Raw genomic sequence first — 18,477 nt, 5'->3', positions numbered from 1 at the left:
GCGAATGATTGTTTGTTTTTATGTGCCCTGCGATTGGCTGGCAACTAGTGTACCCCGCCTCCTGCCCGATGATAGCTGGGATAGGCTCCAGCATGCCCGCGACCCTAGTGAGGACAAGCGGCTCAGATAATGGATGGATGGATGGAATCATGATTACAATATTGATCAAAATAATTATTATTATTATTTTGGCCGTAATAGTGCAGCGCTACTTGTTTATACAGTATCTGTTTGTCTATGTTAAAAATTAGTCAGTGGTGCAAATACTTTGGGACTGCTCATCTGGAAAGCCATAGGCATAGACCCTTAAATAAAAAATAATTTAAAAACTCTTTTAAAGTGTAGGTTGAGCTGAGGCAATGCGTACGTCTCGACTGACCGACTATACATATGCTTCAGAAGGTATTTTCAAATTTAAAGTGTGCTTTATTTTTTTCATGGATTTCAATGATGTTCACAAGTCCCCGGAAAACTCCACGCTCAATCAAGACACTTAACCCACATTACCGATGAATCAGAATCATCAGAATCATCTTTATTTGCCAAGTATGTCCAAAAAACACACAAAGAATTTGTCTCCGGTAGTTGGAGCCGCTCTAGTACGACAACAGACAGTCAATTGACAGAGAACACTTTTGAGACATAAAGACATTGAGAAAAACAGTCACTGAACAATAAAAGGTTGCTAGTAATCTGGTAACAAGTTTAATTCTTGATTTATTTTTTTTGACAATTGTGCAAAAAGATGCAGAGTCCTCTAGCACTTAGAGCAGTTCGAATGACTAATATTGCAATAGTCCGGTGCAATGACCATTGTGCAAAGGGCGCCGAGACTTCAAGGAGTGTATGCAGTTTAAAGTGACGAGTACCGTGATAATCTGGGACAATGTTGGTTGTGCAAATGTTGCAGATACTCCTCAATCAGTGTGCAAATGGAGCAGATGCTACTGTGGCATGAGTGGTCAGTATTGGTCAACAACAGATAAGAAGTTGATTGTGAGAGGGAAGAAGCTGTTGGAATGTCTGCTTGTTCTAGTTTGCATTGATCGGTAGCGCCTACCTGAGGGAGGAGCTGGAAAAGCTGGTGACCGGGATGCGGAGGGTCCGAGAGGATTTTGCACGCTCTTGTCTTAGTTGGCGGTGGCCGAAGGTGGGGACCTTGGCGATTCGATCCCCGGCTACAGAAGCTGACTCTAGGGACGTGGAATGTCACCTCTCTGGCAGAGAAGGAGCCCGAGCTGGTGTGTGAGGTCGAAAAGTTCCGACTAGATATAATCGAACTCACCTCCACGCACAGCTTGGGCTCTGATACCAGTCCTCTCGAGAGGGGTTGGACTCTCTTCCACTCTGGAGTTGCCCACGGTGAGAGGCGCCGAGCAGGTGTGGGTATACTTATTGCTCCCCGGCTCGGCGCCTGTACGTTGGGGTTCACCCCGGTGGACGAGAGGCTAACCTCACTCCGCCTTCGGGTGGGGGGACGGGTCCTGACTGTTGTTTGTGCCTATGCATCAAACACCAGTTCAGAGTACCCACCCTTTTTGGAGTCCTTGGAGGGGGTGCTGGAGAGCGCTCCCGCTGGGGACTCCATCGTTCTGCTGGGGGACTTCAATGCTCACGTGGGCAATGACAGTGAGACCTGGAAGGGCGTGATTGGGAGGAACGGCCCCCCCGATCAGAACCCGAGCGGTGTTCTGTTATTGGACTTCTGTGCCCTTAATGGATTGTCCATAACGAACACCATGTTCAAGCATAAGGGTGTCCACACGTGCACTTGGCACCAGGACACCCTAGGTCGCAGTTCGATGATCGACTTTGTGGTCGTGTCATCGGACTTGCGGCCGCATGTCTTGGACACTCTGGTAAAGAGAGGGGCGGAGCTGTCAACTGATCACCACCTGGTGGTGAGTTGGCTCCGATGGTGGGGGAAGATGCCGGTCTGACGTGGCAGGCCCAAACGTATTGTGAGGGTCTGCTGGAAACGTCTGGCGGAATCCCGTCAGAAGGAGTTTCAACTCCCACCTCCGACAGAACTTACCTCAGGTTCCGGGGCAGACGGGGGACATCGAGTCCGAGTGGACCATGTTGCGCGCCTCCATTGCTCCATTGCATGTTCCGCGCCTCCATTGCTGAGGCGGCCGACCGGAGCTGTGGCCGTAAGGTGGTCTGTGCCTGTCGTGGCGGCAATCCCCGAACCCGTTGGTGGACACCAATGGTGAGGGATGCCGTCAAGCTGAAGAAGGAGTCCTATCGGGCCTTTTTGGCCTGTGGGACTCCTGAGGTAGCTGATGGGTACCGGCTGGCCAAGCGGAATGCAGCTTTGGTGGTCGCTGAAGCAAAAACTCGGGCATGGGAGGAGTTCGGTGAGGCCATGGAGAAAGACTTCCGGGCGGCTTCGAGGAAATTCTGGCCCACCATCCGACGTCTCAGGATGGGAAAGCAGTGCACCATCAACACTGTGTATAGTGGGGATGGGGCGCTGCTGACCTCGATTCGGGATGTTGTGAGCCGGTGGGGAGAATACTTCGAAGACCTCCTCAATTCCACCGACACGCCTTCCCATGAGGGAGCAGAGTCTGGGTTCTCTGAGGCAGGCTCTCCTATCTCTGGGGTTGAGGTCACCGAGGTGGTTAAAAAGCTCCTCGGTGGCAAGGCCCCAGGGGTGGATGAGATTTGCCCGGAGTTCCTCAAGCCTCTGGATGTTGTAGGGCTGTCCTGGTTGACACGCCTCTGCAACATCGCGTGGAAATCGGGGACAGTGCCTCTGGATTGGCAGACTGGGGTGGTGGTCCCCCTTTTTAAGAAGACCGGAGGGTGTGTTCCAGCTACAGGGGGATCACACTCCTCAGCCTCCCTTGTAAGGTCTATTCAGGGGTGCTGGAGAGGAGGGTCCGTCGGGAAGTTGAATCCCAGATTCAGGACGAGCAGTGTGGTTTTCGTCCTTGCCGTGGAACAGTGGAGCAGCTCTACACCCTTGGCAGGGTCCTCGAGGGTGCATGGGAGTTCGCCCAACCAGTCTACATGTGTTTTGTGGACTTGGAGAAGGCGTTCGACCGTGTCCCTCGGGTGGTCCTGTGGGGGGTGCTTCGGGAGTATGGGGTACCGAACCCCCTGATACGGGCTGTTCGGTCCCTGTACGATCGGAGTCAGAGTTTGGTCCACATATCCGGCAGTAAATCGGACTCGTTTCCGGTGAGGGTCGGACTCCGCCAAGGCTGCCCTTTGTCACCGATTCTGTTCATAAATTTTATGGACAGAATTTCTAGGCGCAGCCGAGGCGTAGAGGGGGTCCGGTTTGGTGGCCTCAGTATTGCATCTCTGCTTTTTGCAGATGATGTGGTTCTGTTGGCTTCATCAAGCCGTGACCTCCAACTCTCATTGGAGCAGTTCACAGCACAGTGTGAAGCGGCTGGGATGAGAATCAGCACCTCCAAATCTGAGACCATGGTCCCCAGTCGGAAAAGGGTGGCGGGCCCTCTCCAGGTCGGGGATGAGATCCTGCCCCAAGTGGAGGAGTTCAAGTATCTTGGGGTCTTGTTCACGAGTGAGGGAAGAATGGAACGGGAGATCGACAGGCGCATCGGTGCAGCGTCTGCAGTGATGCGGACTTTGTATCGATCCATTGTGGTAAAGAAGGAGCTAAGCCGAAAGGCGATGCTCTCGATTTACCGGTCGATCTACGTTCCTACCCTCACCTCTGGTCATGAGCTGTGGGTCGTGACCGAAATAACGCGATCCCGGATATAAGCGGCCGAAATGAGTTTCCTCCGCAGGGTGTCGGCTCTCCCTTAGAGAGAGGGTGAGAAGCTCGGTCATCCGGGACGATCTCAGAGTAGAGCCGTTGCTCCTTCACATCAAGAGGAGCCGGATGAGGTGGCTGGGGCATCTGATTCGGATGCCTCCCGGACGCCTCCCTGGTGAGGTGTTCCGGGCACGACCCAGGACACGCTGGAGAGACTACATCCTTCGGCTCGCCTGGGAACGCCTCGGGATCCCCCTAGAAGAGATGGATGAAGTGGCTGGGGAAAGGGAAGTCTGGGCGTCCCTGCTAAAGCTACTGCCCCTGCGACCCGACCTCGGATAAGCGGTAGAAGATGGATGGATTGATGGATGGATGGATTGTCTTAGTTCTGGCAGCGTGCAAGTCCTCAAGGGTTGGTAGGGGGGTACCGACAATCCTTTCAGCGGTTTTGATTGTCCGGTGCAGTCGGAGTTTGTCCTTTTTTGTAGCAGCACCAAACCAGACTGTGATGGAAGAACACAGGACTGATTCGATGACCGCTGTGTAGAACTGCCTCAGCAGCTCCTGTGGCAGGCCGTGCTTTCTCAGAAGCCGCATGAAGTACATCCTCTGCTGAGCCTTTTTTAGGACGGAGTTGATGTTGGTCGCCCACTTCAGGTCCTGAGAGACTGTAATTCCCAGGAACTTGAAGGTCTCGACGGTTGACACAAGGCAGCTGGACAACGTGAGGGGCAGCTGTGGCGAAGGATGCTTCCTGAAGTGCACGATCATCTCTACAGTCTTGAGCGTGTTCAGCTCCAGGTTGTGTCGGCCGCACCACAGCTCCAGCCGCTCCACTTCCTGTCGATATGCAGACTCGTCACTGTCCTTGATGAGGCCGATGACAGTGGTGTCATCTGCAAACTTGAGGAGTTTGACAGCCGGATGCGCTGAGGTGCAGTCGTTCGTGTAGAGAGAGAAGAGCAGCGGAGAGAGTACACAACCTTGGGGCGCCCCAGTGCTGATGCTAATGAGGTGGTTTCTCCCAGCCTCACCTGCTGTGTTCTGCCCGTCAGGAAGCTGTAAATCCACTGGCAGATGGCAGGTGAGACGTTGAGCTGGAGAAGCTTGGATGAAAGGAGTTCAGTGATGATGGTGTTGAACGCTGAGCTGAAGTCCACGGACAGGATCCTCGCGTAGGTCCCTGCACTGTCGAGGTGTTCAAGGATGAAGTCCAGTCCCATGTTTACTGCATCATCCGCAGACCTGTTCGCTCGGTAGACAAACTGCAGGGGGTCAAGCAGGGGACCTGTGACGCTCTTGAGGTGGTCCAGCACGAGACGTTCAAAGGACTTCATGACCACAGATGTCAAGGCGACAGGCCTGTAGCCATTTAGACCCGAGATTGCAGGTTTCTTGGGGACTGGAATGATGGTGGAGCGTTTGAAACAGGATGGTACTTCGCACAGTTCCAGAGATCTATTGAAGACTGGCTGGCGCGAGCTGGTCCGCGCAGACTTTGAAGCAGGATGGGGACACATGGTCTGGGCCTGCCGCTTTGTTAATTTTTTGTTGTTTGAAGATGCGTCTCACATCCTGTTCGTGGATGGTAAACGCAGAAGTCAGAGGTGTGATTGTGGTCGGGGGTGCGGCCGGATGGGTGTGGGGTGTGAAAGTGTCCTTTTCAAATCTGCAGTCGAAGGTATTCAAGTCGTTGGCTAGTGTGCTATTGTTCTCAGCTTGGGGGGATCGTTGCTTGTAATTAGTCAGCGATTGGAATGCATGCCAGACTGATTTAGAGTCGTTTAGCTTTGTTAAAGTCCCCGAGAATAATGAGGGGTGAGTCCGGGTGTTTTTTTTCAATTTCGTTGACTTGTTCGGCGAGCGTTAGCAGTGTGGCGTTCGTGTTAGCTTGAGGCGGGATGTACGCTCCAGTGAGGATGAATGATGCGAACTCACGCGGTGAGTAGATTGGCTTACAGTTCAAAAACAGCGACTCCAAATGCGGGCTGCAGTGTGTGCTGAGGTCCGTGACGTCCGTACACCATTTTTCGTTGCTATAGAAGCATATCCCGCCGCCTTTTGTTTGAATGAATGCGGTTGGATGTATGGTGGTGATCGGAGGGGCTGTAGGCGCAGAATGGCAGCCACACTTCTGTCAGACTGCCCCAGGGCAGCTGTGGCTACGCAAGTAGCTTGCCACCACTAGGTGTGACTGGAGTGAATACATAATGTGTGCAATTGTAAAGCGTCTTTGAGTGCCAAGAAAAGCACTATATATGTGTCATGTTTTATTATTATTATTATTGATTTACAGCCACCCTCAGTTGTCAATGTATCACACCTCTTTGGGGTTTGCGCATTTTATCCCAGGTTACGTCTTGACGGGAGAATCCACATTGAAGAAAGGTGTGCAGGTCCAGGCGCATAAAAATGGCCCGTGTACAGGAGAATATTAGGCTAACCACAAACAGGATATTTGAGGCCGATCACCAATCAGCGAGTTTAAAAAAATGCAATTAAATTATCCATCCATCCATTTTCTGAGCCGCTTCTCCTCACTAGGGTCGCGAGCGTGCTGGAGGCTATCCCAGCTGTCATCGGGCAGGAGGCGGGGTACACCCTGAACTGGCGATCCACTCTTCTTGTCGTCGCCATGGTAACGAGTGTATCCGGTCGCATTTGAGTTGACAAGATAAAGCCCAATGATCGTAAAAAACGGGATGCGGTGGTATCGGAATACAAGATTTTGTTGCAGTCGTCTGACATAGTGCAATCGTGAAAGAGCTCATTTTTCTTGTAGTATGATCCCGGCATTACGTGTTGTCTGTCCCACACCGCCGACATGTTTTTAAAAAAATTTTTTAAATAACTATTGGCCGTCAGATATTTAGACTCCTATGTCAAAAGACATTGGACAAGGCTAAAAATAAACTAGCTTTTGGATTCAAATATACTGTGCACTATGGCAACACGGAGTCTCAGTGTCTTTTCCGGAGCCGATCAATGACGTCATTGATCGGATCGGCGAATTATGACATTAAAGCCGATCAGCATAAAATGCTAATTATCGGCCGATCCCGATCAGGCTGATAAAATGTGTGTAAAGTCCAGAGAATATAGCTCTAAGAGACCTGGATGAGCTCAAAGATGATTTAATATTTTTGCAAGGAGGAACAACAACCATGTAGCAAAAGCAGCTTATTGAGTGTTTTTTTTTTTTTTTTTTTTTTCTAGAGAATATTTCAATGATCTTGTCTTTTCTACATGGGTATAGTCAACTATTGTCATTTAACATTGACTGTTCTGACTACTATTGATTTTTCTTACCACTGTCTGATGGTTTTGTATGACTCAGTCATCATCTGATTTTGTCAAACAGGAACTATCTCTCCAAGCCTAGACACATTTAACGGTTTAATCAGTCATTGTAAAGGAAGTTGGGAATGCTGCCCTACGGGGCGCACAAGTCAGTGCAAACTGTAATGTAAGCCTGGATAAATGCAGAAGGGTGCTTCAGGAAGGACATCCAGCTCAACTTTTTTTAAAACAATTATGAGCATTCTTTCACAGAATTTAATAACGGATTAGTCATGGCCCGGGTTAAAAACGACCACCATCGGCACGGTTACCTTACAGGGCGCCGGTGGACATTTACCTACTGTGGGTCGAAGATGCAAAGGTGGAAAGGGGTTTCATAGGCAGAACCCTGTCTGGAGTAAAGCAGAGAGCCTAGAACTGAAAAGTGGGGAATGTTGGGACTATGACAGGAAAAGCTCGGGAGTTAGTTGACATGATGATTAACAGCAAGGTAGAAATATCGTGTGTTTAGGAGAGCAGGTTAAAAGGCAGTAAGGCTAGAAGCTTAGCGGCAGGGTTCAAATTATTTTACCAAGGTGTAGATGGGAAGAGCATTGGAGTTGGGTTATCTTAAAGTAAGATTTAGTTAAGAATGTCTTTTAGCTGAAAAGAGTATGAGATGGTAGAATATGAAAAAGTAGAAAGGTGGAGGTGTGTGCTGGAAAGGAGAGGAATGAAGATGAACCCAATTAATGACCCTTCTTCCCTCTTGCCATTAACTTCTTAAACATTTAACTTACAATTCCATTGTAACATGCTACATATTTTGTCTTGAGATTGTAGTCACATCTCTGTCGGGCCAGTTATACATTATTTGTGCACTCACTGTAGTAGTCTCGCCACTCTACACTACTTGCATATCTGTTGTTGACCAATACTAGCCACTCATGTGTTTGAGAAGTATCTGCACCATTTGCATAATTGACATTGTTCCAGATTATCACACTACTAGTCACTTTAAGGCGGCACGGTGGACGACTGGTTAGAGCGTCTGCCTCACAGTTCTGAGGACCGGGATTCAATCCCCGACCCGTACCTGCGTGGGTTTTCTCCGGGCCATCCGGTTTCCTCCCACATCCCAAAAACATGCATGGTAGGTTAATGGAAGACTCTAAATTGCGCGTAGGTGTGAATGTGAGTGCGATTGGCTGGCAACCAGTTCAGAGTGTACTCCGCTGCCTGCCCGATGATAGCTGGGATAGACTTCAGCGCTCCCGCGACCCTTGTGAGGATAAGCGGCTCGGATAATGGATGAATGGATAGTCACTTTAAACTGCATACATTTCTTGAAGTCTCTACGGCTACGCCATTTGCACAATGGTCACTGCACCAGACTATTGTTCTATGAGTCATTTCAAACTGCTCTAATTTGCTAGAGGATTCTGCATCATTTGCACAATTGTCAAAAAAAAATAAAAATAATAATGATGTATCGGCATTGCCACATTACTGGTAACCTTTTATTGCTCAGTGACTGTGTTTTTATGTCTCAAAAGTATTCACTGTCAATTGACTGTCTGTTGTCGTACTAGAGCGGCTCCAACTACCGGAGACAAATTCCTTGTGTGTTTTTGACATGGCAAATAAAGATTCTGAGCAGAACATACAACCCCAATTCCAATGAAGTTGGGACGTTGTGTTAAACATAAATAAAAACAGAATACAATGATTTGCAAATCATGTTCAACCTATATTTAATTGAATACACTACAAAGACAAGATATTAAATGTTCAAACTGATAAACTTTGTTTTTCGCAAATAATCATTAACTTAGAATTTTATGGCTGCAACACGTTCCAAAAAAGCTGGGACAGGGTCATGTTTACAATTCTGTTACGTCACCTTTTCTTTTAACAACATTCAATAAACGTTTGGGAACTGACAACACTAATTGTTGAAGCTTTGTAGGTGGAATTCTTTCCCATTCTTGCTCGATGTACAGCTTCAGCTTCCGGGGTCTCCGTTGTCGTATTTTACGTTTCATAATGCGCCACACATTTTCAATGGGAGACAGGTCTGGACTGCAGGCAGGCCAGTCTAGTACCCGCACTCTTTTATTAACGAAGCCACACTGTTCTAACACGTGCAGAATGTGGTTTGGCATTGTCTTGCTGAAATAAGCAGGGACGTCCATGAAAAAGACGTTGCTTGGATGGCAGCGTATGTTTCTCCAAAACCTGTATGTACCTTTCACGGTGCCTTCACAGATGTGTAAGTTACCCATGCCATTGGCACTAACACAGCCCCATACCATCACAGATGCTGGCTTTTGAACTTTGCATCCATAACGATCCGGATGGTTCTTTTGCTCTTTGGCCCGGAGGACACGACGTCCGCAATTTCCATTCATCCATCCATTTTCTGAGCCGCTTCTCCTCACTAGGGTCGCGGGCGTGCTGGAGCCTATCCCAGCTGTCATCGGGCAGGAGGCGGGGTACACCCTGAACTGGTTGCCAGCCAATCGCAGGGCACATAGGAACAAACAACCATTCGCACTCACAGTCATGCCTACGGGAAATTTAGAGTCTCCAATTCATGCATGTTTTTGGGATGTGGGAGGAAACCGGAGTGCCCGGAGAAAACCCACGCAGGCACGGGGAGAACATGCAAACTCCACACAGGCGGGGCCGGGGATTGAACCCGGGTCCTCAGAACTGTGAGGCTGACGCTCTAACCAGTCGGCCACCGTGCCGCACGTCCACAATATCCCAAAACAATTTGAAATGTGGACTCCTCGGACCACAGAACACTTTTCCACTTTGCATCACTCGATCTTAGATGAGCTCGGCCCAGAGAAGCCGTCGGCGTTTCTGGGTGTTGTTGATAAATGGCTTTTGCTTTGCATAGTAGAGTTTCAAGTTGCACTTACGGATGTAGCGCTGAACTGTATTTACTGACATTGGTTTTCTGAAGTGTTCCTGAGCCCATGTGGTGATATCCTTTACACATTGATGTCGGTTTTTGATGCAGTGCCGTCTGAGGGATCGAAGGTCACGGGCATTCAATGTTGGTTTTCGGCCTTGCCACTTACATGCAGTGATTTCTCCAGATTATCTGAACCTTTTGATGTTATTATGGACCGTAGATGATGAAATCCCTAAATTCCTTGCAAATGTACGTTGAGGAACATTGTCCTTAAACTGCTCGACTATTTTCCCACGCACTTGTTAACAAAGAGGTGAACCTTGCCCCATCTTCGCTTGTGAATGACTGAGCAATTCAGGGAAGCTCCTTTTATACCCAATCATGGCACCCACCTGTTCCCAATTAGCCTGGTCACCTGTGGGATGTTCCAAACAGGTGTTTGGTGAGCATTCTTCAACCTTCGCCGTCTTTTTTGCCACCTTTCCCAGCTTTTTTGGAACATGTTGCAGCCATAAAATTCTCAGTTAATGGTTATTTGATAAAAACAATAAAGTTTATCAGCTTCAACATTAAATATCTTGTCTTTTTAGTGTATTAATTTAAATATAGGTTGAACATGATTTGCAAATCATTGTATTCTGTTTTAATTTATGTTTAACACAACCTCCCAACTGCATTGGAATTGGGGTTGTAATATGTTCCAGTTGGTTAACTATCGACTGGTTAGCTATCATGTGCTTGTCACTTACATCCATCCCATCCATCCATTTAAATATAGGTTGAACATGATTTGCAAATCATTGTATTCTGTTTTTATTTATGTTTAACACAACGTCCCAAATTCATTGGAATTGGGGTTGTATATACATGATTGAGAGGGCTGAAGTGGGAAGAGTAAGACTACAACAGGTGGAAGAGATAGATAGTGTTGGTGGAGGACTTTAAATACTTTGGGTCAACAGTCCAGAGCAATGGTGAGTGTGGTAAGGAGGTGAAGAAATCGGTCCAAGCAGGTTGTAACGGATGGAGGAAAGTTTCAGGTGTGTTATGTGACAGAAGTCTCTACTAGAATGAAGGGCAAAATTTATGAAAGTGGTGAGGCCAGCCATGATGATTTGACACTGCGGACAGGAAGCAGCGCTGTAGGTGGCGGAAAAGAAGATGTCAAAGTTCTCTCTAGCAGTGACAAGGTTACATAGAATTAGAAATGAGCTCATCAGCGGGATAGCCAATGTTAGATGTTTTGGAGAGAGCAGATTTCCCCATTGTTTTGGTGCAAATAATAAGTACTTTTGGAAAATATTCACATTTATTAATTATTATCTTCAAATCAAATCAAATGAGCAGTTAGAAATTTTTAACCAAAAATTATTTTAACAGTATTATGAATCTGTGAGCGTGCACCATTCATTCAGTGACGCATCCTTTGTAAACGTATACATAAAAATGTAAGTTGTGGCAGTCCATGGAAAAAAAAAAAAGGTTCCAACAAACCAACCTCTTTTGAAGTGAACCTTTTGACTGAAATTTTGTAATATTCAATGTCGTAAAACATTTCTACAGGAGGTATTTATTTTCTGTGTGAACATGGCACAACATTTTATATTAGTGTGCTCCTGAAACATGGCATTGTTTGGCCTTCACAAATGCATCAATGTCATTTAAGTGTTGTCAGTGCACCCGTCAGTGGACAAAATTAGCAACAAAAGTTACTTTTATTGAAAAATAGCAGTGAATGTGTTCTCCATCCCCACTGCTCTATGGTATCAAGTTCTGTCATATTACATCGGGAGTTGCCTTTCCTACATATTTTAAATCAGAATCAGAATCATGTTTATTTGCCAAGTATGTCCAAACAGACAAGGAATTTGTCTCCGGTAGTTGGAGCCGCTCTAGTACAACAGACAGTCAATTTACAGAACACTTTGGAGACAAAGACATTGACAAAAAACAATTGTGCAAAAAGATGCAGAGTCCTCTAGCACTTAGAGCAGTTTGAATGACTAATATTGCAATAGACCGGTGCAATGACCATTGTGCAAGGGGCGCTGAGACTTCAAGGAGTGTATGCGGTTTAAAGTGACGAGTTGTGCGTTAATCTGGGAAATGTACTGATAGTGTGTTGAAAGACATTGTGGTGGCTTCAGTAATGCACATCCCTACGAGATAAATAAAACAAGCAAATGCTTTATCTGTTTGAGTGATTGCTGGATTTAGAAATTATAGTGTTTAAGTTACTCTTATCCAACAACCTGGCGATTATTTTCATTTTTTTATTGAAATATCTTTTTAATTTGGATTTAGTTATAGCAGCACACAAAACCTTCACATGAAATGTAACAAGCGCTCACTCACAGGCATATAAACAAATGGAGATAAATATCTTTTTGAATGGTATAACCCTTTAAAACTCAACTTTGAGGCATGGTCTCTTCAAATAGTGTGTGCTGCTTTTCATGTACAATACATGGGTTTATCAGGAAGTGAAGTGTGCAGCATGTGTGTTGGTCCAGTCATCAGGCCTGATGATTCATCCTGGGCTGTCTACGGTTCAGGAAAGTAATTTCTTTTGTCTCTGCTCAGAGAGGAGGCGCGGGGTGAGTAAGAAGAGGATGAGAGCCAGTGGGCCTAAAGAGACGCAACTTGTCAATTGTGATTATACATGACAGGATGCAATTTCCAACTGCATGCCTAAGTGTTCCTGCGTGCGTTCACTCATCGTCATGGAGCCTGCGTCCAAACAGATGCGCACTTCCCTCTTTTGTATGCTCTTATAATTAACATGTGCATGCCTTCTTTCATTCAGGCATGGACTGAGCAAGCAAAAGGCCCAGCTGGTGACGTGATGGATCTGAAGAAGAGAAAACGAACCAAAGCAGGCGGAGGTGTAGAAGATGAAATTGGTCAGGCAGAAGCAGATGAAAACAATGCCAAGAAGAAAAAAGTGGTGGATCCTTCTAAGCTTTCAGCATTTGCTTTTCAGAAGAACTAAAGCTAGTAGGGTCTTATTTTGATATGAAACTGCATTTGGTCCTCACTGTGTGTTGATGTCCTATTTCTTAAGGCTCAAGTACACACATTAGCTCGCACTGAGTGTACGTTTCCTTTTTTTATGTTTACTGTGCTCTGAAGTGTCCAAGTTGTTTCATTGATTCAATAAACAATGACTGTAAGGTCTTGTTTTTACTATTTAATCTTACTTAGCAACAACACAGGTGTATTCTGTGGATACAAACATAATCTTTGGTACAGTTACTGCAACCTAGACCTATTGATAAAATTGACATTGTTGAAGAATCTTAGAAAAAAATTGTTGAATGTCTTGTGCTGACTGAAAACACCTGCAACTCATTACAAATTCTGTACAGTACTGTATATCAGACGTGTCACCATTAAGACAAGGTTATTTGAGATCAATGGTTAAGTCCTTGAATATTTGCTGTCTTCTCTGACAGCTGTCACTGGCTTATTTAATGCAGTAATTAGCTCATCTTTCAGCAAAAAATCAAATTACAAAAACAAGCACAGTTGAAAACTGGACAGTTTGTACTTTTAATTTGGTCAAATATTTAAAGGTACTGATCATAAAAGCATATTGGTGGTTTCTATCAAATCTTTACATGCATTTTAGCCACATTTGAATTTTAAGATGAACAATCTCAGTCCTCGTATAATTGAGCCCCTTTTACACAGTTTCTTGTTGAAACCACTCAGAAACTACTATTAAATTGACAAACATTTTTATTATACAGTGCCATGAAAAGGTATTGGTCCTCTTCTCAATTTCTTTTTTGCATAGTTTATCCACATTAAGATCATCAAACAATTTTAAACATCAGACAAAGAACCAAAGTAAACATAAAATGCTGTTTTTAATGGGGATTTTATTTACTAAGGGGGTAAAAAACTTCAAATCGAGCCCTGTGTGAAAAAGTAATGGCCCCCTAAACCTAACTGCTTTGGCCACCCTCAGCAGCAACAACTGAAATCAAGCGTATTCTATCACTGGCAGTCTTTCACATCTCTGTGGATATATTTTAGCCCATTCTTCCTTGTAGAATTGTTTTAATTCCGCAACACTGGAGGGTTTTCAAGCATGAACGGCCTTTTTAATGTCAATGTTTAATGTAAGTCAAAGCCATTCAGAAATTCACTTGGCGGTGTGTTTTGGATCGTTAGCTTGCTGCAGAAGCCAAGGGAACTTTAGGTCACAAATTGATGGCCGGATATTCTTCTTCAGGATTTTCTGGTAAAGAGCAGAATTCATGGTTCCATCAATAACAGCAAGTCATCCAGAACTGGAAGAAGCATAGCAGCCCTAGATCATCACACTACCACCATGATGTTCTTTTTCTGAAATGCATTCACACCCGATGTAACAAGACACACACCTAACAAAAAGTTAAACTTTCGTCTCGTCAGTCCATAGAAACGTCTCCCAAAAGTCTTGGGAATCATTCAAAGGTTTCCCCCCCCCCCCTCAAAAGTAAGCCTCCTTAATGTACTTTTTGGTCAGCAGTGGTTTTGCCTTAGAACTCTGCAATGGATGGCATTTGGCCCAGTCTCTTCCTTATTGATGAGTCATGAGCACTGACCTTAACTGAAGCAAGGGAGGCCTGCATTTCTTTAGATGTTATCTGGGTTCTCTTGTGATGTCTGGATGAATCGTCGCTGTGCTTCTGGGGTAATTTTTATAGGTAGCTTTTTATAGGGCTTAATTGCATTACCTCGATAAATGTCTCAGCTCCAGCTAAAGGAACACAGAGCATGATCATTTAAATATTGAAGACTACCATTTGTGACGTGCAGTATTTATTTATTTTTTAATATAATTCTTTTTTTTTTTTTTTTTCATCAAACCCCGAGACATTCCAGGTGACAAAATACCTTTAGAGATGTTGCTGAAAAAAAGTATACATTATACCGATAACATAATTTCTCACATGCAACTGTAAGACTTGGCCTATGTAAAACTCAGGTGCTGAGTCTAAAATCACTCACTAACCACTATATAGTGCGCTACATAGTGGTATCACCATTTTGGAGTTGTGTCTGAATGCTTAGTGATCAAATTCAGTGCCCTATGTAGTGCACTCAAAATTTCCCACAAAGCAAAGCTAGGGTATTTGTCCATTTACCCAATGGCTCAGATATTTATGAACATGTATGATTGTAGTTGCATGTAGTGTAGTTCACATCCAGTACTTGCCTGGAATGCCATCTTATGAATTATTGCTCGATTATTGGTTTCTTGGCATCCTCTCAGACCAGTTTTCTTGGCTTTAGTCACGATATACAGTACTACAGTATGCATGTTCTTCACTTGTTAATGATCTACCTGTACTGTATATGGACAACTTGTTGGATCTATCTCGCCCAACACCTATAAAAATCGACACAAAGGAATGAAGACACTGGTTTCTTTTTGCTCATGAGGAGAACGTGGGAGATTGTTCAGTTACATTCTCCTATCACGCTCTGAACAATCTCTTCCGTTGCTCCTGTATTTATTTAATTTAGGGAGGTATCTAAGTTACAAAACATGTCATACTAAGGGGAGGGAGTCAAGGTGAAGATATGAGATTAACACCTGGCTATGTGTCCTTGGTCAAGGTGTCTTTTCCTGTTGATTCCTGCTGAGTCATTTTCTTGAGGGCGAGACATCTTCCTCCCCCCACGGTCAGCAAGCAACCATCAAAATCGTCCACAATACCAATGCAAGCCAGCAAATATATGATAACTTTGAACAATTTATTTAACATTTCCCTCCTGTTTATCATGTATTTGCACAAATTCTCATATCATCTTGCAGTCACTTCATTTCGATATTTTAACTGTGGAATCATTTTTATGAAACAAATACATTTACACTCAGAGTAAACTTGTCATACAGGAATGTTGTAGTTTAAACATCGTAATCACCTGGATCAGGAAACAAATCAGGTAAAACAACATCATCATCATCGTCATTATCAACAACCAGTAAAGGATACATCTGCTCCATACGGTTCTCCATGGGGGTAATTTCTGTGGTGATTAATCTACTGATTAAAGCCCGAATGCATGGGATACAACAACATCCACACAATGTCAGAACGGCTGCAAAACAGCAATTGATATCAATATTGATGAAATCAGGGTTTTGTATTTACCAAAAACGTCCATCCAGCTGTCCCACAAGGAGGTGTCTACACCAGAGTGTTCCTTCATCTTGTGATTTAGGGTCCGTAGACCATCGATGGCTCTAGTCAAGCTGCCATCTGAAGCAGTATTGTTTGGAATGTATGTACAACATTGTTCTCCAAACATACCGCAAACACCTCCCTCTCTTGCGAGGAGCATGTCGACAGCTATGCGGTTTTGGAACGTCATTAAAGAGGTAGTCTTGAGCTGTTCATGCACAGCTTCCAACCCACTCTGAGTCCATTTTCCTAATCGCTGTACATTGAAGTGGATATAGTTTATCCTATCAACATTTTTATTAATCGTACACCACCAGCATATGACGGACTCAAATCCTCCTGCAACTTGGTCAGCTAATTTGTATTGACTAGGAACCCCACGAGGAACACCTATGGCGTCGATGTATGTTGGATCATTTTGCCCCTGCCAGGATAAATCTCTTTTTTGTCTATGTTTTAGATTTGACAACAACATTGGTGCTTTTTCCATTAAGTCTTGAACAGGCATAGGGTATACTGACACAGGCAATATCAAAGTGACAATAGCGCACAATCCAGATACATCTTTAGGTAATCTATCAAACAGTCTATCATCTCCACACCACCACCAGATGTCGCTCCGTGATACTGGCATAAACTTTTGTCCTACTTTTAAGGTTACTTTACACTGTGTGTCGTTCAGTGGTCCTAATTTCTTGCCTTTACTAATCATGTTTATACAAGTAAAATTACTCGGTGCTACTAAAGTAGAAAACATTGGTTTGTGTTTGTCTGCTTTTGTTACGGGATATATAGGATCCCATGATTTACACCTCTCAGTTGGTATCATTCAGGGTGGGACGTCCCATATACCACATAAACAAAACCAACACCATAGTAGCCAAAGTTGCTACGTAACAACCTATCGAATCTCGTAACCAACGTGGGAGTGCCATTCTGCTGAGTTCTCACGAAACGGGTTGGTGTCTTTTGTCTTCACTGACCAGCAAGCATATTCAGAATCTACACATCTGCTCCCGCTCCGTTATCAGACTTTTGCTCACCTTCCCTATTTGAGTACTCTTGAGTACTCTTGAGTACGCTGAAATTACTCTTTTACAGTGTGTTAAATGGACCCACATGTTTCTTTCTGCTATTTTTTAGGGCTGTAAAGTGTCGATGTATCTGTGCCACCATCCCTCCGGTTGAGACGTGACACACCATGGCTCAATATAGCAGCCCATTTGAATAGGTCTTTTGGAAGTATTTATTTCCCTTCTGTGCTAATGTAAATTTCAATTTGTAGTTTTGCACCTTGTTTTTCCCAATAATTGCGTTCTTGTTGTGGACTTTGTTGTTGCATGTCTTTTAGTGTTTGGTCATCTAAGGTTTGTTCTTCAATTTGTTCTTTTAAACCTAAAAATGGTTTATAGGCTGCTTCTTTCGCGGTTTTGTCAGCAAATGCATTTCCTTTAGAAACCTTGTCAGTGCCAGATGTATGTGCAACACATTTGCAAATTGCCACTTTTCGTGGATGTTGCACTGCGTGTAATAATTGTTGAAGTAATTCAGCATGTTTTACTGGCTTTCCTGTTGACGTAATCATTCCTCTGTTATCCCAATATTGCGCAAACACGTGAACTGTGGAATATGCATATTGGCTATCAGTATAGATTGTAACATCTTTATTTATCATTAGTTTGCATGCCTCGGTTAATGCTATAAATTCAGCAGCTTGGGCAGAGTAATGTGACGGGAGTGACTCAGCTTTTAGCACAGTGGTATCAGTTACCACCGTGTATCCTGTTCTTGTCTTCCCGAGTTCATCTTTTTTCGAAGAACCATCTACATATAGAACCTGTCCGTCACTTAACGGTTGATCTGTCAAATCACCTCTACATTTAGCAGTTTGTTCCACCAATTCCTGACAATCATGCTGCGTGCCTTCATCAGGTAGGGGTATTAGTGTGGCTGGATTTAAGGTTGTGCATCGCTCAACAGTCAAATGTGGTTGTGACAGCAAGTTGGCCATGCAAGAGAAATGTCTTGCAGGTGATAAAAACGCCATATTCGGTTGCAATAGGAGATCAGACACTGTATGTGGGACCTTAAGAGTTAATGGATGAAATAACATCCAGCGCAGCACTGGACACTAAATGTTGTTTAATGTCACAGAAGGCCTTTTCTGCCTCTGTATTCCATTGAACAGGTGATGTCATTTTAAGGTTGTCTTCATACATTAATTTTGACAATGGTGCAAAAATTTCTGCATAGTTTGGAATCCATGCTCTCCAATAATTTGTCAGACCTAAAAATGACATCCTCTGTTTCTGCATCTGTGGTTTAGGGGCTTTTAAGACTATAGCTTTCCT

At 44.6% G+C, this 18,477-nt stretch overlaps 1 protein-coding gene across 4 annotated transcripts in view; it reads left to right on the top strand.

The window, feature by feature from the left end:
* The window catches only part of wdhd1 (WD repeat and HMG-box DNA binding protein 1), a 127,379-nt gene extending 114,262 nt beyond the window's left edge, over positions 1 to 13,117 (top strand). For all 4 annotated transcript variants that reach the window (XM_061765157.1, XM_061765153.1, XM_061765154.1 and 1 more), the window contains one exon: positions 12,751 to 13,117. In XM_061765157.1, coding sequence (XP_061621141.1) covers positions 12,751 to 12,936 — 186 coding nt within the window. In that variant the 3' untranslated portion in view covers positions 12,937 to 13,117. The remainder of the gene's footprint in view (positions 1 to 12,750) is intronic.
* The last annotated feature ends 5,360 nt before the right edge of the window (positions 13,118 to 18,477 follow it).

This window comes from Phyllopteryx taeniolatus, unplaced genomic scaffold (genome assembly GCF_024500385.1).
Source record: "Phyllopteryx taeniolatus isolate TA_2022b unplaced genomic scaffold, UOR_Ptae_1.2 contig_26, whole genome shotgun sequence".
NCBI classification, from domain to species: domain Eukaryota; kingdom Metazoa; phylum Chordata; class Actinopteri; order Syngnathiformes; family Syngnathidae; genus Phyllopteryx; species Phyllopteryx taeniolatus.
Note: the sequence above shows the minus strand (reverse complement) of the source record. Positions and strands in the feature narration are given on the sequence as shown.